This window comes from Pristiophorus japonicus, chromosome 11 (assembly GCF_044704955.1).
Source record: "Pristiophorus japonicus isolate sPriJap1 chromosome 11, sPriJap1.hap1, whole genome shotgun sequence".
Lineage (NCBI taxonomy): Eukaryota > Metazoa > Chordata > Chondrichthyes > Pristiophoridae > Pristiophorus > Pristiophorus japonicus.
The window spans coordinates 60,468,994-60,493,568 of record NC_091987.1 but is presented as its reverse complement, the minus strand read 5'-3'; the positions used below and the strand labels follow the sequence as shown (position 1 = coordinate 60,493,568).

Below are 24,575 nucleotides of genomic sequence, written 5' to 3'. Positions count from 1 at the left end.
AGTGATTGTCTCAAGGTCCTCCCTTCACACATTCCCGTGACCAGCAATTTTTGGCATGGTTTTTGTGTCTTCCACTGTGAAGACCGAAGCAAAATAATTGTTTAAGGTCTCAGCCATTTCCACATTTCCCATTATTAAATCCCCCTTCTCATCTTCTAAGGGACCAATATTTACTTTAGTCACTCTCTTCCGTTTTATATATCGGTAAAAGCTTTTACTATCTGTTTTTATGTTTTGCGCAAGTTTACTTTCGTAATCTATCTTTCCTTTCTTTATTGCTTTCTTAGTCATTCTTTGCTGTCGTTTAAAATTTTCCCAATCTGCTAGTTTTCCACTAACCTTGGCCACCTTATACGCATTGGTTTTTAATTTGATACTCTCCTTTATTTCCTTGGTTATCCACGGCTGGTTATCCCTTCTCTTACCGCCCTTCTTTTTCACTGGAATATATTTTTGTTGAGCACTATGAAAGAGCTCCTTAAAAGTCCTCCTTTGTTCTTCAATTGTGCCGCCATTTAGTCTGTGTTCCCAGTCTACTTTAGCCAACTCTGCCCTCATCCCACTGTAGTCCCCTTTGTTTAAGCATAGTATGCTCGTTTGAGACACTACTTCCTCACACTCAATCTGTATTACAAATTCAACCATACTGTGATCACTCATTCCGAGAGGATCTTTTACTAGATCGTTTATTATTCCTGTCTCATTACACAGGACCAGATCTAAGATAACTTGCTCCCTTGTAGGTTCTGTAATATACTGTTCTAAGAAACAATCCCGTATGCATTCTATGAATGCCTCCTCCAGGCTACCCCGTGCGATTTGATTTGACCAATCGATATGTAGGTTAAAATCCCCCATGATTACTGCCGTTCCTTTTTCACATGCCTCCGTTATTCCCTTGATTATTGTCCGCCCCACCGTGAAGTTATTATTTGGGGGCCTATAAACTACGCCCACCAGTGACTTTTTCCCCTTACTATCTTTAATCTTCACCCACAATGATTCAACATTTTGTTCATTAGAGCCAATATCATCTCTCACAACTGCCTTGATATCATCCTTTATTAACAGAGCTACCCCACCTCCTCTCCCTTCTTGTCTATCCTTCCAAATTGTCAGATACCCCTGTATGTTTAATTCCCAGTCTTGGCCACCCTGCAACCACGTTTCTGTAATGGCCACCAAATCATACCCATTTGTAATGATTTGTGCCGTCAACTCATTTACTTTATTTCGAATGCTGCATGCGTTTAGGTAGAGTGTTTTAATACTAGTTTTTAAATCATAATTTTTAGTTTTGACCCCTCCTGCAGTCCCTTTAGTGGCATGAATAGGCTGAATGGAAGCCTCCACAACGCCAACAAGGTGTGAATTGCCTTGCATTCATTCTTTGTTGCGGACTCTGAGTCATCTGGGTCACATAAGAACATAAGAATTAGGAACAGGAGTAGGCCATCTAGCCCCTTGAGCCTGCTCCGCCATTCAACAAGATCATGGCTGATCTGGCCGTGGACTCAGCTCCACCTGAGGCCTGCTGGCAGTTGCAGACTCGTGGGTTCTGCCCTGTACATTTCTGCTCGCAAACACAGTTCCAGTTAATTTATGAACATTGCTAGCACTTGTGTGCTGAGAGATTTGTTTGGTATTATCACTGGTGGGCATAAACGCCTGTGCTATCGCAATGGCCTTACTGAGGGTCGGTGTCTCTACAGTCAAAAGTTTTCGTAGGATGGTCTCGTGGCCAATGCCCAGTACAAAAAAGTCTCTGAGCATTTGCTCCAGGTAGCCATCAAACTCACATTGTTCTGCAAGTCGCCTTAGCTCAGCGAAGTAGCTCACCACTTCCTGACCTTCAGGTCGCTGGCACATGTAGAACCAATACCGCGCCTCCAGCACGCTCTCCCTCGGGTTAAGATGCTCCCGAACCAGTGTACACAGCTCCTCACACGACTTATCTGTGGGTTTCACCGGAGCCAGAATTTTCTTCATGAGGCTGTAGGTCGGTGCCCCGCAGACCGTGAGGAGGACCGTTCTCCTTTTTGCAGCACTTCCTTCTCCATCCAGCTCGTTGGCTACAAAGTACTGGTCTAGCCGTTCGACATAGGCTTCCCAGTCCTCATCTGCCGAGAACTTCTCCAGGATGCCCATAGTTTGCTGCATCTTTGCGTTGGATTTGTATACTCGTCGCCAATTATTGTGTTCCTAACACAGATGAGACTGTACACAGGGAGGTTAAAGTAACAGTGACCTCAGTCTTTATTAAGACATTCCAGAGTGAGGAACAGGCCTTAGGAGCCGGCTTATATACAGTGCTCCCAAGGGATACTGGGATCCCTTGGGACTTCAGGGGATGCATTCCCTGGTGGTGGAACATGGGAGTGCATGCTTTACAGATACACAACAGCTACCACTGAGTTAAGGCTGACACATCAATACAGTACTGAGAGAAAATAAGTCTTAATTTAAGAAAAGTAGTTGATAACATATTTATAATGCATGTCCTTAATACCGGGAAGGAATTGGGGCTTATTTGGATATTTGAGCTCTTTAGCAGTAAATCTGGACCACTGTGAAACGGAATAGTTAGAATCATTCATCATAGGCGATCCCTTGAACGAGGATTACTTGCTTCCACAAGAGTTTGAAGATGTTTCAATGACGGACCCGATGTTTCCATCCTGAACTCCAATTGAAGAGGTGGAAGATGCCTGTGCATGGATTTTTTTAACGTGGGGTGGCCGTTGCACACCAGCCACCACACGAGCTTGACAGAGCTAGGCCCTTAGTCCAGTGGTAAGGATTAAACCAGGACGACTGGAAACCTGCTCTGCTGCACGGATCTAGTGCGCACACATATCGCAGTGTGGACTGGCCCGTGTTGCCACTGGGCCCTCGGCTCTTCTGGGCCCCGTACCCTCCCACGATGTCCCAGGGCTCCAGCTCTATTTGTAGCCCCGACCTGTGGTGGTCTCACACGGGTCGGGGCAGCCCACGATGTTCCAGGGCCCGGCAATTAATTAGAGAAGGGGACGGGGTGCTGGTCAGCTCACTGCCTTTAATAAACATGGTGGGGGGCATCTGACTTGCGTTTTAACGAACCATGGCATGTCTGTGATTCGTCGCCTGGGAAATCCGGGCTTCAAATTGCACGTTTCAAGAGATAAAATAGTGTTTACAAAGACAGTGTTAAATAAAACGGAGAAGGGCGTTTAAAAAAAGAAAATGTACAAAAGAAGGCAGCGGTTGAAAATGTAATCCGTTCGCGCTGGGCGCTCAATGTTCCATTAGTCCCCCCCTTCTCCGGGGCAGACGTTCGTTTATCCAGCAACCCTCGCGGGCCGTCGCGCGCGCGCGCGCACACATGCAATTGGACAGGTTTCTGAAAGGCAGGGGCAGTTCGAGGTTTGGAATCTTGGCCTTTATTGCAAAGGGATGGAGTATAAAAGCAGGGAAGTCTTGCTATAGTTAGACAGGGTATTGGTGAGGCCACACCTGGAGTACTGCGTGCAGTTGCTGACTAGCAGAATACGATGATCCTGTGACTGACAGCTCGAAGGCCGCAGGCCCCTTCAGCACAAAGACCGAAAGACTACATTTCCCATCATGCAGCGGCGAAGCTACGTAACCACGTAAATTCCCATTCATTGGAAAATGATTTTTAAAAATTGTTTTACCAAAGATTAGTGTCTATAATGTTCAAAACGATCGCCGTTCATTTTCTGAGCATTATTTTTGGATAATATTATTGTGCTCAGAAAGCACTCGGCGCATCCGGAAGAAGTCGTCGCGCGGAGGTGAGGCCTTCCTTTTGCACAGAGACCCGGTGTAGGTAGGAGAATGGCGATAGTGGAGGCAGTGATAATCCGACTGTAATCTGTCATTTAACCAGCCATCCACCTCATATTCTCCCAATATATTAATCATTGTTCAATAGACGCTGCTGCTGTGAATATAGTTTATCAAATGTTTGCATTTATGGCAGTTAAATTATGTTTCGATCGAGGCTCGGGTTCTAAGTAACATGGAGTCGCCTGTATCAAGACGCTGCAATAACGATGAATCGTTTTAGTTCCCCCGCCCCCCGTTTGTACTTTATTTGCATTTGCAGGGATTGAGGGTTAAATTGACTCGTGTGGAAAAACGGGAAGGGGTTTGTTAAGAACGATAAATTGAATTTAGACTGATTTATTGTAAAAAGCAGGCATGGGGAACGAAACTGCATACATTGTTAGTTAATCCAGAACCAGGGGTCACAGTCTAAGGATAAGGGGTAAGCCATTTAGGACCGAGATGAGGAGAAACTTCTTCACCCAGAGAGTGGTGAACCTGTGGAATTCTCTACCACAGAAAGTTGTTGAGGCCAATTCACTAAATATATTCAAAAAGGAGTTAGATGTCGTCCTTGCTACTAGGGGGATCAAGGGGTATGACAAGAAAGCAGGAATGGGGTACTGAAGTTGCATGTTCAGCCATGATCTCATTGAATGGCGGTGCAGGCTCGAAGGGCTGAATGGCCTACTTCTGCACCTATTTTCTATGTTTCTATCTTTAAAAATCTATTTATTTTACACTTGTAGTTTTATGTTTAGGTGACTACATTTCAGTCTTGAACGACTATAATACGAGTGGAAAATGCATGTCATTTGTAAATGGAAGCAAAATATTGGCATTTCTGGAGTTTTGTATATCAACCTGGTTGTTTTAACAGTTGTATTGAAAAATTCACATTTGAAATGGGTTGTTGTGTTTACAGTAGTGCACAATGGGTCGTGTAATCAGAGGACAGAGAAAGGGTGCAGGCTCCGTCTTCAAAGCCCATGTGAAACACAGGAAAGGTCCTGCAAAGTTGAGAGCTGTGGACTTTGCTGAACGTCATGGTTACATCAAAGGTATCGTCAAGGCAAGTATTCTGTAAGAAGGAAAACTAATTTTGAATTTCCATTTTTTTATCTATGGAGCGGAGTATTGTTAATAAGAACATAAGAAATAGGAACAGGAGTAGGCCATGTGGCCCTTTGAGCCTGCTCGGCCATTCAATAAGATCATAACTGATCTGATCATGGACTCATCTCCATTTCCCCTCCTGCTCCCCATAACCCCATATCCTCTTGTCGTTTCAGAAACTATCTCTTTCTGAAATTTATTCAATGTCACAGCTTCCACAGCTCTCTGAGGCAGCGAATTCCACATATTTACAACCCTCTGAGAGAAGAAATTTCTCCTCATCTCTTTTAAATGGGCGGCCCCTTATTCTAAGATCATGCCCTCTAGTTCTAGTCTCCCCCATCAGTGGAAACATCCTCTCTGCATCCACCTTGTCAAGCCCCCTCATAATCTTATATGTTTCGATAAGATCACTTCTGATTCTTCTGAATTCCAATGAGTAGAAGCCCAACCTACTCAACCTTTCCTCGTAAGTCAACCCCCTCAACCCGGAATCAACCTAGTGAACCTTCTCTGAACTGCCTCCAAAGTAAGTATATCCTTTTGTAAATATGGAAACCAAAACTGCACGCAGTATTCCAGGTGTGGCCTCACCAATACCTTGTATAACTGTAGCAAGACTTCCCTGCTTTTATACTCCATCCCCTTTGCAATAAAGGCCAAGATACCATTGGCCTTCCTGATCACTTGCTGTACCTGCATACCATCCTTTTGTGTTTCATGCACAAGTACCCCAAGGTCCCGCTGTACTGCGGCACTTTGCAATCTTTCTTCATTTAAATAATAATTTGCTCTTTGATTTTTTTTCTGCCAAAGTGCATGACCTCGCTTCGGTACTGTCCCCTTCACCCTCCAATCTCGTCCTCGCCCCTCTCAAAAAAACCAACCCTTGCCTACCCCATCCTTCCTTGCAAACTACCGCCCCATCTCCAACCAACCTTTCCTATCCAAAGTCCATGACCGTGTTGTCGCCTCCCAAATCCATGCCCATCTTTCCACAACTCCATGTTGGGATCCCTCCAATCGGGTTTTTGCCCCTGCAACCGAAACTACTCTCCTCAAAGTCACAAATGACATCCTTTGTGACTGAAAAGGTATACTATTGTTCCTCGTCCTTTTTGACATGTCTGCAGCCTTTGACATGGTTGACCACTGCATCCTCTCCACTGTCATCCAGCTGGTTGGGACGTGCACTCACCTGGTTCCATTCTTGTGTATCTACTCTTCTCATTCTCTCATCATTACCTCTGGTCTCTCCTAAGGATCTAACCTTGGCCCCCCCTTATTTCTCATCTACATGTTGCCCCTTGGCGACATCATCTGAAAACACAGCATTATGTACGCTGATGACATCCAGCTCAACCTCACTATCACTTCTCTCGACACCTGCGGTCTCTAAATTGTCAGACTGCTTGTCTGACATCCAGTTCGAGATGAGCAGAAATTTTCTCCCAATTAAATATTGGGAAGACCGAAGCCATTGTTTTTGGTCCTCGCCATAAAATCCTTTCCCTAGCCACTGACTCCATCCCTTTCCCCAACATCTGTGTGAGGCTGAACCACACTGTTCACAACCTTGGTGTCATAACTAAGACCACCTACTTCCACCTCTGTAACGTCGCCTGTCTCCACTCCTGCCTCAGCTTATCTGCTGATGAAACCCTAATCCATGCCTTTGTTACCTCTATTCCTGGTTGGTCTCCCACTTTCTACCCTATGTAAACTTGAGGCCACCCAATATTTCATTGCCCGTGTCCTAACTCGCATCAAGTCCCGTTCACGCATCACCCCTGTACTCACTGACCTATATTGGTTTCCGGTTGAACAGCGCCTCGATTTGCAAATTCTCGTTCTTGTTTTCAAATCCCTCTATGGCCTCGCCCCTTCCTATCTCTGTAATCTCCTTCAACCCTCTCGCCCGAGGTGGCTGCGTTCCTCTATTCTGCCCTCTTGAGCATCCTTGATTATAATCGCTCAATCATTGGAGCCGTGCCTTCTGTTGCCTAGGCCCTAAGCTCTGGAATTCCCTGCCAGGAATGATGCCGGACCAGAGTCCTGGACTGGAGAGGTACAACCTGTATTTTTTGGCTGCCTCCAAAATGTAGCATTATATACTGTGCTTAACTTAACCTCTTATTGATAGCCACATATTAAATTTTTTTGGGGGAAAAAGTTTCCTTCCTCAGGTTGCCATTATGTTGGCTGGAGCAGTTTATATATTTACTGTAACTAATAAAATTCAATCCAGCAAATACACAAATAAACTCAATCAAGCCAGTCTGAAATGCATTCTTTACAGTCTATACAACACCTGTCTTGCTCATTACTGTTTTTTGGCAACTAACTAAGCACGCCAGGGATTAACCCAATGCCTTCCTGGTTTGCACGTCTGTGCTATTTACTGGATAAACACTTTTATATAAAAAAAAATGCTCTTTAAAACGTACCTCATCATCTGCCCTAATTTCTCCTTGTCTGGCTTGGTGTCAAATTTTGTTATATAACGCTCCTGTGAATCGTCTTGGGGACCTTTTACTACGTTAAAGGCACTATATAAATACAAGTTATTGTTTTATAAAGATAAAGCTAGGAACACTTATCTAAAACCACATGAACTGCTTCTTGCCTCAAGTGGGTAAATTCACAGCAGAATCAGTTAAAAAGTGATTAAATTCCTGGTTTCTTTTGCAGGATATAATTCATGACCCTGGTCGTGGGGCTCCTCTCGCAAAGGTGGTGTTCCGTGATCCTTACAGGTTCAAAAGAAGGACTGAGCTGTTCATTGCAGCTGAAGGTATTCACACTGGTCAGTTTATCTACTGTGGCAAGAAGGGTAAGTTGAGAGAAAAATATGTAATTGCCATTTTAAAATAAGTGCTTTGTGCTGCTAAAAATTTTGAAAGTTTATCTAGTAAATAACGTAGACGTGCAAACCAGGAAGGCATTGGGTTAATCCCTGGTGTGTTTAGTTGGCTGCCAAAAAACAGTAATGAGCAAGACAGGTGTTTAGACTAAAGAATGCATTTCAGACTGGCTTGATTTTGAGTTTATTTGTGTATTTGCTGGATTGAATTTTAGTAGTTACAGAAAATATATAAACTGCTCCAGCCAACATAATGGCAATCTGAGGAAGGAAACTTTTTTTCCCTCAAAACTTAAATATGTAGCCAGCAATAAAAAAGATTAAGCACAGTATATAATGCTACATTTTGGAGGCAGCCAAAAAATACAGGTTGTACCTCTCCAGTCCGGGACTCTGGTCCGGCATCATTCCTGGCTGGTGGAGGGGGTCGCGACCCATGCTGTGTCCTGGGGCTGACTGCTCCTCTTCTCCCCACTGCCTCCGGTGTTCCCTCCTTGGTTGGGTCGGCGTGGAGAGGGAGCAAGGAGCATGGCGGCTGACTTGAGACGCTGAAGCTAGGCCTGAGAAATGCTACGCAGTAGGTTTCTGCGCAGAATGTGGCCGGGTCAGTACCTGGTAAGTTTAGGGTATTGCTGACCATGCTCGGGTCTACATGACCTCCCGTGGTCCGTAAAATTCTCTGGTTCGGTACCGGTCAGGTCCCAAGGGTGCCAGACTGGAGAGGTACAACTGTATATGGTTAGAAGATTCACTCGTCTTCAGAGGTTGAGCTATAACTTTGACTAATGCACCATAATGCAAGGGACAATCTTTTGTTCAAACTGCTGCCCTTTTTCATGAATGAAAATGTTGATTTTTTTTTTTAATGCCATTTTTACTCTTTGCCTGGAGACTCTCCAATCGGTTTTGTGCCTGGTGGATTGCTCTAGTATCACTTATAGAAAGTGTATTGGAATGCCCTTACTTCCAAGAGCAGGAGTGCAATTTCAGACCAGCCTGATCTATACCGTGGGCCGAAGCCTGTTTTCTTGCTTAGATTTTTAGTTCTGTAGTCTCTGTATGGAAGTACCTAGAACCATGCTAAGTTAAACATATGTATCTGAAGCAAAAACCAAATGTTCCCAAGTCTGAAAATTGAGTGTTATCAAGAAATGGCCAAAAGTAAAGAAAAACATAAAAATGGTTGCTATGAATTTTCTTTATCCTCACAACAATGACATATAAGTGCCCCAAAGTTTTAAGCATGGATAGTGTAAGAATTGGTAAAAAGTATCACTGAGGACATCTGAGGTCTGGACGCATCATATGGTGCAGTTATACAAAAATCTAAGTTTTGTTTGCATATCCGTTGCTAAGAAAGAGATCTACCATAGTAACGATTTATTTCATACACACTTACTGACATTACAGATGGACACCTGCACTCATATATTTATCAACCAAAAGTAGTAATTGATTTTTTTTTTAAACGAAAGAAGTATTGAAAAAACAAAATCAATCTGAAAAAAAAGTTAGAGGTTGAAAATGAATGCATATCTATGAATCATCAGCAGAATCAAGGGTATCTGTTTCCTCAGCCCTTGGGCAAAGATGCAACATTCTCACAACCTATACACGAGCAGATGTTGGTGCAAGGTAGATTGTTGAGAAGACAAGAGCACCTTCCTTGTGCACACTTGGTATTTTTGCATGAACAATGGGCAAGATCCATTACACTTGCTGGTGCTGGAGGAAGGGTCATCCAGTTTCTGACAAGTAAATCATCTTCACATTTCTACCCATGGTCCTTTGGAGATGGGATTTCTGGCATGTTCTCAAGACATCGCTTGTGAATTGCAGACTGGTAATTGGCACGGTGTATATGCTTGTACAGTGAATCTTTATTTGGTGGCAAGCACTTCTCTGCTTAACTCCCTGTCTTGAACATTTGACATTGTGCCTTTTCCTGACAATGTCTCCTCCCAAATCATTGTTGTCTCAAACTAGTGTTGTGTGTACGTTGGGCTTGATATTGGGTGGGATATACTGCTCACCTCGTTGAACCTGAAGCTCAGCGAGTGCTGTGTCATGTTCTAGTACTTGGGAATTTGAAGAGCAGTGCCCAGACCATTCAGAAGGCTGATCAACTGTACTGAGTCAGTCATATGTCTGACAGACATGGCCAAAGGCATGAGCCTTCTCTCTTTCAATCCTAGATTCATGATGTCTTGGCAAACAGCAATAATCTTGCGGCTGTTGATGTCATCTACTGCTACCTGTGAGTTGTCCACCGGAAGCTCATTTGTGATTCCCGTTGTCCATGCAGGAAATTAAAAAGCTCACCTGGTATCACATTCTTTGCTTTCATTAAATGCTTCAGCGCCAGAGCAGCATGATACAAGGGTCTGCAATCAGGTCTTAAATCCAATCCTCTGACGGGAACTTTGACTCCAGGATCCATGCTGGCTGGTATCCATGTCTATGTCGGTCTCACATGTACTTGTTTCTGAAAGCAAATCTGACTACCTTCTCAACAACAACTTCTGTTGCAAGATCTAGAAACACAAGATCACTCTCATTACTGTGTGATGGTCTGACAAATTTCAGGAAAGGATAACATTTCTACGTTTAAGTTATATGTTTTATAAGAAACAGTATTGATATCCTCTCTCAAAAATGCATTTATTAAACTGTTCAGCTTTGTGATTCTAAGCATTTCATGGTTCTTTACAATCCTGCCCTCTATCACTGTATCACAGAAGTGCCTTTATCCTGTCTGGTAGAGGTTGCCTTCTGGAGGATCTTCCTGCTCCTTTCTGGTCAGAAATCTGTTGTAGCTCTGGTAGCAGCAAAGATGATGGGCCAAAAATTGCGGTCAGAGGCTTCCTTCCTCTGCCCCGAAAAAATCTACGAAACTACCTGTTGGTCCTGGAGGAATGTAGGATACTGTCTGAGGCCTTCATTCGCTACGCAGTGTATGAGAAGATTCTTCCACGTATGAACGCATTTGCTGGAATCACGTGGGCCTGGACCACTAATCACTAGTATTCTCATTGATAAAAATGGGATCTCCGTTTGTATGGACTCCCATTACTATTAATGAGAATAACTCCCTAAAACAAGAAACACAGCACAATCATTTTTTTTAAAACTTAATTTTAAAATTAATTGAATTAAATATCTTTGGGGGGGGGGGGGGGAACATTTTTTGAATTTAAAAAAAAATGTTAAATAGGTTTAAAAATAAATTTACCATAATGGACAAGATTTTTAATATAAAAATGAATGATTAAATTAAATTTTTCTATGTTTCAAAAGTGTTACGCTGGCAACAGTAAGCTATGTGCCTGCTTTTTACCAGGCGTAAAAGTTTGAAGGACATTCGCTGGGCATGAGTTTCTGCTGCACGGATGTCCTTCTCCCTGGGATGCGTAAAATAAATTTTGACTGATTGGAAAAGCAGGTTCTCTGCGCATCGCGCCCCGAGAACCGGCTTTTGCGAGGCCTTGTACGGACCTGATGAGGCCGCAATTTTCGTCCTGATACCTTGCTTCAAGGGCAATAAGATCTTGTCCACGGATATGCAACAGGACTGACTCATCTTTGTGGGTTTCTGCTGCAAGGAGCAGCTTACTTGCAGTTTTAGTCTTGCATTGTACCAGCTTCTCTTTCGGTTGTGACTCTCCACAATGTTCTTGCAGAGAAGGCACTGCACTGGAAGAAGATGGGAATCCCTTGCAGGTATAGCCTTGGGGGCTGTCGTCTTTGAGCGAAGCAGTCGAACCTTGGTGTCAGCTTCACTCTCTTTCTGTACTGGCTCTGCAATGGCTGCGAAGGAATGATAAAATGGATATTCTAATCGGCCCCACTGACAAATGACCCTTGGTCAAAAAACCTGTTTTTTTTCTGTGTTTGTGCTTGTCATGACCAGTCAGTCGACACAGAAATAAGTATATGGGGCTGAAGCAGGTCCACAAAATGGAACGTGTCAAATGGCATAACCATTGAACTAAGGAACGAAAAGTTGAATATGTGTAGATTGACAGTTTTCCAGGAAATACTGTAAAATCACGTACTCAAGTTCATAGTTTGATTTTTCCTTTTTTACTGCTTGGCTCTGTTGACCTTGGATGTATCAGTGAAACACATGTAACAGTGCCGATGATATCCAATCGAATATGAGTTGTTGCGAGTCTTTCTGGTGCAATAACCAGCTCCAGATCTAAACTTTCAATGGCAGTGATGAACACTCGTGAAAAATGTTATCCAGCTAGAGTCCGAAAAATAAATTATGTTGCCTTTGGCTCCTGCAACTGTGTGAATGCAGCACGCCATTGTTTCGGTGCATGCAGTCACTGACTCTAATCAATCTAGTACAGAGATCGTGATTGGCTGATTTCGCAGTACTGACAAATACCGCAGTTGTGATTGGTCATTTGAGTAACTCGCAATTATGTCATCACTGCGTTTTGATGCGATTTCAGCCTATTTTCTAATGAAACTTTCTGCAAAATGCTCACTTTTTGAAGATGGTATCATTGATTTTTGTGATCGGTGGTCCCTAAACTAATATTGGTGTGAATATGAAGTACTTCTACAGAGGGGACAATGGAAAAGCATTTTTTCGAGACTCTGGTCACGGTCCAATAGTTGCCCTGGAACTGCTTAATAAATGGTCCAGTGACCTTCATTCATTCAGTTTGTATTTGGAGCTGTTCTGGAATGTATGGCGTTAATGTAGTTAATTGATGTAGTTAACGCAACGAGGAGAGTGGGAGCTCTGAGTCCAGAATCTTGCTTGTCAGTGCTAAAATAGATTTATTTGAATAAAAATTGATCTAATAAGTTTTAGATTAAAAAGATGTGTAAACAAAGTCCCTGAACACCATCTCGACTGCCTTGCATTCCTTGCTGTTACCAGGAACTGACTCACAGTTCTTGAAGCGTTTGTGTTCTTAAAATTCTCCTTGCAGTTTTAAAAGTGCCTTTACAACTGATTCTTGGAAATTACTCATCACTGTGGGAGAGGTGTGCGGGATTCCTACAAGGATTTTCTTCTCTCTCACTCCCCTCGCTCTGTACCCAAGTACTCATACCTTGTCTGTCCCTGAGAGAACCTTATTCGTACTCTTCCCCCAACAGTGCACCCCTAGCAGTGCTCACATGCTGACACAACCTATGAGCAATGTTCCCTTTTAGTTGAGCGGCTGAACAGCTCACCGGCTTTGCAATGGGAAAAACTGAGTGTGCGCGGTATTTTGAATGAGGCACCCCAAAAAAAATAACAGGCATGAGGCCTTGGAACCCCCTTGCCAGTACTCAAATGCCTGGGTTGTTTGACCCAGTGGTCCCACATCTCAAGCATTTCTGGTTCACGCAGATCCTTGACGACCTTTTATTGCTTTCTCCAAGCCTGCTACACACTTCTTGCATTGTGCTTGGAACATATAAACTTATATCATCCCCTGTATCTTTGGCTTTAAAAAAAAAGTTGAGTCCTACTGGTACTGCATTTCTTAAACTGCCTTCTGTGGAGTGAGGTAGTGTGGGAGCACTGATGCATAGAAGAAAAACTGACTATAAGAGGATGGGCAATAGTGGCTGTCTTTGTGTACTTGTCCCTGGTGTAAACAGGGAGAGTCATGCATATATTTATAGTTTTACATATAATTTTCACAATTGGCTCCTATATGAGCACTGTAATTGTAAGTAGTGTAATTGTGGAGAGTATCATAATTGTGCCAAATGCAGATTCAAACTTGTATTAAAATCTATCTTGCTTGCAGCACAGTTGAACATTGGAAATGTCCTCCCTGTGGGCACTATGCCAGAAGGTACCATTGTGTGTTGCCTGGAGGAGAAGCCAGGTGACCGTGGTAAACTTGCCCGTGCCTCTGGTAATTATGCCACAGTCATCTCCCACAATCCTGAGACCAAGAAAAGTCGTGTCAAGTTGCCATCAGGTTCTAAGAAAGTTGTTTCCTCTGCTAACAGAGCCATTGTTGGTAAGATTTAATTTACTCTTGTCTGACAATTTTTAAAAAGTTAGCCCTTCTAAAAACTTTATTATTGAAATCGTTCTTAGTTTATGGCTTTTAACATGTAACTTGTAGATGAACAACAAGTTGAGCTACATCCAAAACTTGGAAAAGAAAACACTTTGGTTCAGGGTTGACATTTGCAAATCAAAATGGCATTCCAACCAGAGACTGATGGGCTCCAACTCTACATTAGCATTTACTTCAATAATTTATCTGTGTCTTGTTCATGGCAAAGAATCTGTAAATCTGATTGCCTGAGATGAGCTGCAACCAGGTGATACACAGAATACTGTGCGCACATATTTACACAAAAATGAAAACTGATTTAAAGTTGAAATGTTTAAACAAAATGCATTTTTGTCGTCATTTAATAAATCAAGTTTTTGCATGTTGTAGAGTTACTTGTATTTGCCTTTGATTTAATCAATGGTATGTGTAAAGATTTGTAATAAATTGTATTGCAGTACAGTACAAGAACATAAAAATTAAAAGCAGGAGTAGGCCATTAGGCCTCTCGAGCCTGCCCTGCCATTCAATAAGATAATGGCTGATCTTGTACCTCAACTCCATTTTCTTGTACTATCCCCATATCCCTTCATTCTCTTAATATCCAAAAATCTATTGATCTCTATCTTGAATACACTCAACCACTGAGCCTCCACAACCCTCTGGAATAGAGAATTCCAAAGATTCACCACTCGTTGAGTGAAGAAATTTCTCCTCATAAGAACGTAGGAACAGGAGTAGGCCATACGGTCCCTTGAGCTTGCTCCGCCATTCAATAAGATCAGGGCTGATCTGATCATGGATGATCTGATCATGGACTCTGCTCCAATTCCCTGCCCGCTTCCCATATCCCTTTATCGATTAAGAAACCGTCTATTTCTGATTTAAATTTATTCAATGTCCCAGCTTCCACAGCTCTCTGAGGCTGCGAATTCCACAGATTCACAACCCTCTGAAGAAATTTCTCCTCATCTCTGTTTTAAATGGGTGGCCCTTTATTCTAAGATCGTGCCCTCTAGTTCAAGTCTTCCCCCATCAGTGGAAACACTCTCTCTGCATCCACCTTGTCAGGCCCCCTCATAATCTTATACGTTTCAATAAGATCACCTCTCATTCTTCTGAATTCCAATGAATAGAGGCCCAACCTACTCAACCTTTCCTCATAAGTCAACCCCCTCATCCCCAGAATCAACCTAGTGAACCTTCTCTGAACTGCCTCCAAAGCGAGTATATCCTTTCGTAAATATGGAAACCAAAACTGCACGCAGTATTCCAGGTGTGACCTCACCAATACCTTATATAGCTGTAGCAAGACTTCCCTGCTTTTATACTCCATCCCCTTTGCAATAAAGGCCAAGATACCATTGGCCTTCCTGATCACTTGCTGTACCTGCATACTATCCTTTTGTGTTTCATGCACAAGTACCCCCAGGTCCCACTGTACTGCAGCACTTTGCAATCTTTCTCCATTTAAATAATAACTTGCTCGCTCTTTTTTTTTCCAACATTATACTCCATCTGCCAAATTTTTGCCCATTCACTTCGCCTGTCTATGTCCTTTTGCAGATTTTCTGTGTCCTCCTCACTCTTGGCTTTTCCTCCCATCTTTGTATCGTCAGCAAACTTGGCTGCGTTACACTCAGTCCCTTCTTCCAAGTTGTTAATATAGATTGTAAATAGTTGGGGTCCCAGCACTGATCCCTGCGGCACCCCACTAGTTATTGGTTGCCAACCAGAGGACGAACCATTTATTCCGACTCTCTGTTCTATGTTAGTTAGCCAATCGTCTATCCATGCTAATATATTACCCCCAACCCCGTGAACTTTTATCTTGTGCAGTAACCTTTTATGTGGCACCTTGGCAATTGCCTTCTGGAAGTCCAAATACACCACATCCACTGGTTCCCCTTTATCCACCCTGTTTGTTACATCCTCAAAGAATTCTAGCATGACTTCCCCTTCATAAATCCATGCTGACTCTGCCTGATCGAATTGTGCTTTTCCAAATGTCCTGCTACTGCTTCTTTAATAATGGACTCCCAACATTTTCCCAACCACAGATGTTAGGCTAACTGGTCTATAGTTTCCTGCTTTTTGTCTGCCTCCTTTTGTAAGTAGGGCCTTTACATTTGCAGTTTTCCAATCTGCTGGGACCTCCCCAGAATCCAGGGAATTTTGGTAAATTACAACCAATGCATCCACAATCCCTGCCGCCACTTCTCTTAAGACCCGAGGATGCAAGCTATCGGGTCCAGGGGATTTATGTGCCTTTAGTCCCATTATCTTATTGAGTACCACCTCCTTTGTGATTGTGTTAAGTTCCTCCCCCCCCCCCCCCCCCCATAGCCCCTAGACTATCCACTTTTGGAATATTGTTCGTGTCCATTTTAACCAATAAGGGAATTGAGGGTTACAGGGAGTGGGCAGGTAAGTGGAGCTGAGTCCATGGCCAGATCAGCCATGATCTTGTTGAATGGCGGAGCAGGCTCGAGGGGCTAGATAGCCTACTCCTGTTCCTAATTCTTATGTTCTTATGTCCTCTACCGTAAAGACTGGTACAAAATATTTACTCAGTTTCTGCCATCTCCATGTTCCCCATTACTAATTCCCCGGTCTCGTCCTCCATGGGACCAACATTTACTTTAGCCACCCTTTTTTCCTTTTTATATAGCTATAGAAACTCTTGCTATCTGTTTTTATATTTTGCGCTAGTTTACTTTTAGTCTCTCTTCCCTTAATCATTTTTTTAGTCATTCTTTGCTGGCTTTTACAGTCTTCTGTCTTCCCACTAGTTTTGGCCACTTTGTATGCCCTTGTTTTTAATTGGATACCATCCTTTATTTCTTTAGTTTGAAACGGATGGCTATCCTTTCTCTTGCACCCTTTCCTCCTCAATGGAATATATTTTTCCTGAGAGTCCTAAATGGCTGACCCCTTATTCTGAGACTGTGACCCCTGGTTCTAGACTCCCAGCTAGAGGAAACTTCTCCCTGTCAAGCCCTGTCAGAATATTGTATGTTTCAATGAGATCAACTCTCATTCTTCTAAACGCTCGAGAATATAGGCCTAGTCTACACAACCTCTCATAGGAGTATCTCGATCTAGCTTATGTAGCAATTGCTACAATAAGAGTAACTGACACGCTACTTTTTTCGTATCTGGGAGCCCTTTATTGAAGTGATTGCAGTAGTAATGTTAGAACAAAGGGTAACCTAGGCTACTTATTGTACAAATCACTAGTGCAAATATTGCTAGCTGAATTATTTTCCTTTGATTGTAGGTGTTGTTGCTGGTGGTGGTCGTATTGACAAACCCATACTGAAGGCAGGTCGAGCTTATCACAAATATAAGGCCAAGAGAAATTGCTGGCCACGTGTCCGTGGTGTGGCTATGAATGTAAGTTTAAATAGTATAAGTAAACAATTGTTAACCGTTTCCACTGATGGTCCAAATCCTGCTCACTTGGCCCATTTCTCTCTAAACTGCTGACCACCCAACTTCCTGTCCTGGCCTCCATGCTAGCTGCCATTGTAAATGGTTCCCTTTCCTCAGCGACTGTTTCAAAGTCGCCATCATTACCCCTGAAAAAAAACGTCCTTGGCCCCTTTGTCCTTGCAAATTCCTGCTCCATCTCCAACCTCCCTTTCCTCTCCCAAGTCCGTGTTGTCTCTCAAATCTGTTCCCATTTTTCTTGTAACTCCATATTTGAACCTTTTCAATCCACTTTCTTTCCCTCTCTCAATGCTAACATTACCCTGAACTAAGTTACAAATCACATTCTCTGACTATATGGCACCATCCCTCCTTGTCTGTCATGGTTTCTCTGCAGCCTGTGACATGGTCGACCACGTCATTTTCATCCAAAAGCTCCTTGTCCATTGTGCAAAGCTGGACTGTCCTCACTTTGTTCCACTCATCTATCCAATTGTAGCCAGAGAACAACAGTGGCTCTCTCCCCACCCTCTGCACAGTTGCCTCTGGAGTCTACATCAATTTAACATGACCCCCTCCTATTCCCCATCTACACGCTGTTCCATGGTAACACCATCCACAGACATGACATCAAGTTCCACGTGTACACCCCCTCTCCAACACATTCAGGTTGAAGCTGACTGTTTAAAACCTTGGTGTCCCTCCAAATCTGGCCTCGTGCACCCCCACCATTGCGGCCTTGCCTTCTGCCGTCTATGTCCTGAGCTCTGCACTTCCCTCCTAAAACCTCCCGCCTCTCCACCCTTTCTCCTCATTTAAGACTCCTTGAAACCTACCTCTTCAACCAAGCTTTTAGTCACCCCTCCTAATCCTTTTTGGCTTGGTGTAAATGTTTGTCTGATTACGCTGCTCTGTATTGCCTTGGAACATTTTTCTACATTGAAGGAGAATACAAGTTGTTATTGGCAACATACTAATGTAAAACATCATGTGATTATAATCTTTGCTTAGTTGAGTTTTTCCTCTGTCCATTTGTGTGTTTTGGCTGCCGCTCAGGACCCAAGCCCATCACTTCTGTTTCCCTTCTCTTCCCTGTCTCCTCCACCCTCACCTCCAACAAGTGTGAGGAGCTCATGGACTTCTTTGTCACTTAAGATTGAGATCATCCGTTCAGCTGCTTCCCTTCCTTCCTCTAAGGTTCCCCCGCCCAAGCTCTTAACCAGTTTCTCTCCTATCTCCCCATATGCCCTCTCCGAACTCTTCTTGTCCATGATGCACACCTCCTTCTCCCTCAACCTTATTCCCACTAAACTGCTGACTGCCCAGCTTCACTTCCTGGCCCCCATGTTAGCTGACATTGTTCACTGTTCTCTCTCCACAGGTACTGTCCCCACTCTCCTTCAAATCTGCCACCATCACCCCTCTCAAAAAAAAACAATCCCCCCTTGAGACCTCTGTCCTTGCAAAATATCACCCCATCTCCCATCTCCCTTTCCTCTCAAGTCCTCGAACATGCTCTTGCCTCCCAGATCTGTGACCATCTTTCCTTCAACTCCACGTTTGAATCTTTCCAATCAGGTTTCCGCCCCTGCCACAGTACCAAAATGACATCCTATGTGACTGTGAAAGTGATAAACTATCCTCCTCGTCCTTCAGCTGCCTTGTCAGCAGCCTTTGACACAGTTGCCCATACCATCCTCCAATGCCTCTCCACCATCGTCTAGCTGGCTGGGACTGCACTCGCTTAATTCCATTGTTTTCTATCCAGTCATAGCCAGAGAATCACCTGCAACGGCTTCTCTTCCCGCCCCCCGCATCGTTACCTCTGGTGTCTACCCAAGGATCTATCCTTGGTTCCCTCCTAGTTCTCATCTACATGCTGCCCCTTGGCGGCAACATCTGAAAACACAGCGTCATGTATGCTAACGACATCCAGCTCTACCTCTCTCGACCCTGCCACTGTTTCTCAATTGTCACATTGCTTGTCCAACATCCAGTACTAGATGAGCAGAAATTTCCTCCAGCTAAATATTGAGAAACCCAAAGCCATTGTATTCGGTCCCTGCCACAAACTCTCTTCCCCAGCTAACGATTCCATTCCTTTCCCTGACAACTGTCTGAGGCTGAACCAGACTGTTCGTAACCTTGTTGTCGTATTTGTCTCCAAGATGAGCTACTGACCAATGTTCCCTCAACGCTGCGCGGCCATGCAGTAATGAGAAAGATCCCGCGCAGGCTTTTACATTTAAATTCCAGACATGCGCAGTATTTAAAAGGGACCGCACACTAAAATAAAACAGGCTGTGCAGAACAAAGTGCAGCTTACAGGTAACATTACCAACCACGCAGTCGCTATTTCCACCTCCATAATCTCGCCCTACTCCATCCCCTGTCTCAGCTCATTGGGTGCTGAAACCCCCATTCATGCTTTTGTTATCTTTAGATTTGACTATTCCAACACACTCCTGGCTGGTTTCCCATCTCCCACCCTCCATGAACTTGAGGTCATCCAAAACTCTGATGCCTGTGTCCTATCTCCCCTGTGCTCGCTGGCCTACATTGGCTCCTTGTTTAGATTTAAAAAATGTTCATCTTTGTTTTCAAATTCCTCCATGCCATCGCTCCTCCAGCCCCACAATCCTGCACGATATCTGCAATCACCCAATTCTGGTCTCTTGAGCATCCCCAATTTTAATCGCTCCATCATTGGCAGCCGGGCCTTCTGCTGCCTAGACCCGAAGCTCTGGAATTCCCTCCCAAAACCCCTCTATCTCTTTAAGCAGCTTCTTAAATTGGCGAGAAAGCAGGAATGGGGTACTGAAGTTGCATGTTCAGCCATGAACTCATTGAATGGCGGTGCAGGCTCGAAGGGCCAAATGGCCTACTCCTGCACCTATTTTCTATGTTTCTATCTCTTCAACCATATTTTGGTCATCTGCCCACATATCTCATGGGTTGGTTTCAAATTTTGTTTGGTGATAATGCTCCTATGAAGCACCTTGGGATGTTTTATTACGTTAAAGGTGCTATATAAATAAAAGTTGTTAGTGTAATTATAGCATTTGGTCCCCTGAATTAATTTTTACTGCTTTGATCAATAATTATTTATTATAAGCAATGTTCCTATTAAGCTGCATGGATGTGCAGGCTGGCTCACCGGCTTTTAAATGGGAAAACCATGCATGTGCAGGCATTTAAATGGGCTGTGTAACCCCCAAAAAAACTAGAGGGAACATTGCCTAATCATCCATCAGGATAACTTGTAATCAGAGTTCCAAGCTTGCTCTGGAAGAATTCTCTCACTGGCAGTTGTCGCATTTAAGCTTGTGAACGAACCATTCACACAATCGCTGCTGCTTGAACGACGTGGAAAATTTCCATACTAAATTGTTTGACTGGAGGAGGGAGTACACTGTCTTAGCCTTTATGTAGCCTCAAGCATGGAAACAGCTATGCAATCACTGCACAACTCATTGTGAAGGTTTGAGACAGAAATTATTTTATGGTTACATTAAACTGGCTGATTTGGAAAAGCAGAGGAATTTGGGGACTCAAGACCGTAAAAGTTGCACCTCAAGTAGATAAGGCCAATCAATGTATACTGTATTTACAGAGGTACAGAATATAAAAGTCAACATATTGGTGAAACTATGTAAAATCTTAGTAAGAACACAGTTGGAGTAGAATAGTAGTAATTTGGGTTCCACATTGTAGGAAGGAGGTTGAGGCAATAGAGAAGGTACAGAGTGGATTCATTATAATGCTGTTTCATTAGAACAGAAGAGATTAACTGTTGTTTGAAGGAGGTGTTTAAAATGATGAAAGGATTGAGACAACAGATAACCTTTCCAGTAATGTGATGGCTACAAGATGCTGACCTAGCTATACAAGCAGAAGTAAAATATTTAAGTAAAGAAGTAGGAGAAACAGGGTTGTTATGTTGTGGAATGCATTAAAGACCATATTTAAGTACAAGTTGGATAAGTGGTTGGGGGTCAAAGGAACGAGACCACTCATGTGCAGAGTTAACACCAAAATGGGCTGAGTGACCTATTTCTATGTTATAGTTGGTGTATATTGCATTCACCTACAGGAATTGTGCGAGAGAGATTTATTAACCCATTCTTTTTCTTCCACAGCCTGTAGAACATCCTTTCGGTGGTGGTAACCATCAGCACATAGGGAAGCCGTCAACCATCAGGAGAGATGCACCAGCTGGTCGCAAGGTCGGTCTCATTGCTGCTCGTCGTACTGGTAGACTGCGTGGTACCAAGACTGTCCAGGAGAAAGAGAATTAATTTCGTGTAATATAAAAATTGTCACAATAAAAATGATTTTAAAATGCATTTTGTTTCTTATATAAAACTGGTTGTTCTTGTTAGTAAGACTATTTACAAGTTTTTAAAAAAAATAGACACGCCCCATTGAAACATGTGGGTTTCAAAGCAAACAAGCATGCCAAAATGTAATGCTCATGGTCTGCTGCAATGTAATTGTCTTTAAAAAATACTCAGCTTTCTCAATGATTCAAGTTTATCCAGTGAGTTTTTGAAATTTGTCACCTTGTTTCTCAAAATTATTTGAAGAAAAGCATCATTTAGCCTGACCACTGGTTTTCTGGAAGTAGAGAAATATTCTATCAGTACAACTGTCTGGTACTGTGCATTCCAGGATGTTTGATACATTACACATCCTGAGACTGCAGCACAATTCAAATTCAGCTCAGAGTCATAGCTCTTGGCAAAAATATCAAGTCTTAACTCAAATCCATATGGATAGAGATAAAAGATAATGGGCTAGAATTTCCCCTGGGATTGTTGCCACGGTATTCCAGCAGTTGGGTCTTTTGAACCGCAGGAATACCGCTGCTGTGCTCTCCACGATTTTCGGTTGTTGAGTCTCGGCAGTGGCGATGCTTTGCAGTAGCGAAGGCAAGCAGCACCCCGAGAAAACGGCGTTTTTTTCTGCTCCGTGCGGGCATTCTTCCGCGATCAAAGGTGACCCTACACAGAACACAGTGCTGGACATTTTGAAAGTGCAGAGCTGGGTCAGTCGGAGAGGAGCTGCTGAATAAGATCTGTGTATAGAGGAGAGTACATGGTAAGTAACTCCTGTATTAGGGGCAGATTTTTAAAATGGAATAAATTTGCCAGCTGAACCCCTGCTAATTCAGGGGAAATATTTTGAAGCAATACAATTTTACTGATGGCAACAGCTGGGAGGGTTTCTATTCAGCTGTGTCTCAAGATTTCAGGGTAATAATACTTATGTGAAAGCACGGCAAAATAAAGCAAGAGACAGGAAACAATTTGAAGAAGCCAGAAATTTAAACCTATGAGGCCTAGAGATTGCTGGACTGACTTGATTATCGTTTGTTTGTGATCAAATGCTCCTGTTTCTTGTCCTCCTTCAATATATATTGGGAGTGAAAGATAAACTAAGAAGTTTCCCCACAGAGAGAAAATAAACAAAATGGAGGTACAATGCTGGGTCCAAGTATGCTAAGTAGCTAAACAAATGCGCAGTTTCGAGCCTGAGTGATCAGGGCAGTAAAAACATTTTTGTGGGAGTTTGCACTGCAGGGGAATTTTGATCGATTTTTGGGTGGGTGAGGTGCAGCAACGCCAGCGGTAATGGTAGGTCCAAATTACTGCTGGCGGTAACTGGGCAATTTGAGGGAAACTAGCCCAATAATGGAAGGAAGGTGGAGGAAGAAATATGCAGACAAATTAGGGAAATGAGTTTAAAAAAAACAGAATAATCACAGGGGATTTCAAATACCCTGATATTAATTGGACAGAAGAGGTGGGTGAAGGGGATAAGGGAATTCTGGATTCCTGCAATGTACAGGATTCCTTTCTAACCCAATATGTAAAAAGCCCAACTAGGGACTATTCATTATTGGATCTACTAATGTGGAATGAACCAAATACATAAAAGTAGGGGAACATCCAGGCAATATTGGCCCTAATACCTATATATAAAGGGGGATAGAATATGTCCAGTGAATTATTGACCAGTCAACTTCTCAGTGGTTGGAAAAATAATGGAATCCCTACTAAGGGAAAAAATGGAAGAACATATAGAAACCAAAAATATAATAATGAAGTCAGCATGGAAAAGTGCTTGACTAAACTTATTGAATTTTTGAAGAGGTAACAGAGAGTAGACAGTGATAATGCAGTAGATGTAATTTATCTAGATTTTTTAAAAAGGCCTTCGATAAGGTACTCCATAAAAGACTGATTAACAAGGTCAGAAAATGTGGAGTTGGGACAAGTAGCAGAATGGATTGCAAGCTGGCTTCAAGACAAAGTATGAGTAAAGGGTAGCTATTCACAGTGGCAGAAGGTGGGTAGTGGTGTTCCACAAGGATCAGTGCTGGGACCATTGCTGTTCACAATTTACATTAATTTCTAAATTTGCTGATGATGCCAAATTGGGGGAAGATAGTCAATTCTGAGGAGGACGGCAACAAATTACAGGAGGACATTAATAAACTTGCAGAATGAGCATATAACTGGCAAATTAAGTTCAACACAGCTAAATGTGAGGTCTTGCATTTTGGTAGGAGGAATGGGGAGGTCACTTATTACTTGGAGGGTGCGAGTCTAGGTGGGGTAGAGGAACAAAGGCATCTCGGAGTAAAAATACACAAATCACAAAGTTGCAACACAGGTTAGCAAGGCCATAAAAAAAGCAAATCCAGCACTACGGTTTATTTCTAGAGGTATAGAATTGAAAAGTAGGGACGTTATGCTAAACCTGTATCGAACCTTGGTTAGACCACGCTTAAAGAGTACTGTGTACTTGCCATATAAGGATATACAGGCAATGGAGAGGGTGCAAAAAAGATTTACAAGGATGATACCAGAAATGCAAGGGTATACATATCAGGAAAGGATGAACAGGCTGTGTCTCTTGAAAAAAGGTGGCTGAGGGGTGACCTCATTGAGGTCTTCAAAATTATGAAAGGTTTTGATATAGTGGATAGAGAGAGAATGTTTCTACTTGTGGGGAAGAGCTTAACTGGAAGCCATCAATATATGAAAGATAGTCACCAAGAAATCCAACGGAATTCAGAAGAATTGAGGATGTATAACTCACTACCACAGGAAGTGGTTGGAGCGGATAGTATAAATGAATTTAAGGGGAGGCTAGACAAGCATATGAGGGAGAAGGGAATGGGGATTATGCTGATAGATTTAGATGAGGAAAGACAGGAGGCAGCTCCAGTGGAGCATAAATGCCGGCATGAACTGGTTGGGTGGAATGGCCTGTCTCTGTGCCGTATATCCTATGTAAGGCCT

At 43.0% G+C, this 24,575-nt stretch overlaps 1 protein-coding gene across 1 annotated transcript; it reads left to right on the top strand.

The window, feature by feature from the left end:
* The first annotated feature begins 3,736 nt into the window (after window positions 1–3,736).
* On the top strand, window positions 3,737–21,611 carry rpl8 (ribosomal protein L8). Its single transcript, XM_070893436.1, has 6 exons — window positions 3,737–3,829; window positions 4,754–4,900; window positions 7,636–7,777; window positions 13,573–13,791; window positions 17,114–17,229; window positions 21,405–21,611. Exons 2-6 carry the CDS (start codon window positions 4,763–4,765, stop codon window positions 21,561–21,563), a joined length of 774 nt encoding a protein of 257 aa, XP_070749537.1. The 5' UTR covers window positions 3,737–3,829; window positions 4,754–4,762; the 3' UTR covers window positions 21,564–21,611.
* Window positions 21,612–24,575: the final 2,964 nt, after the last annotated feature.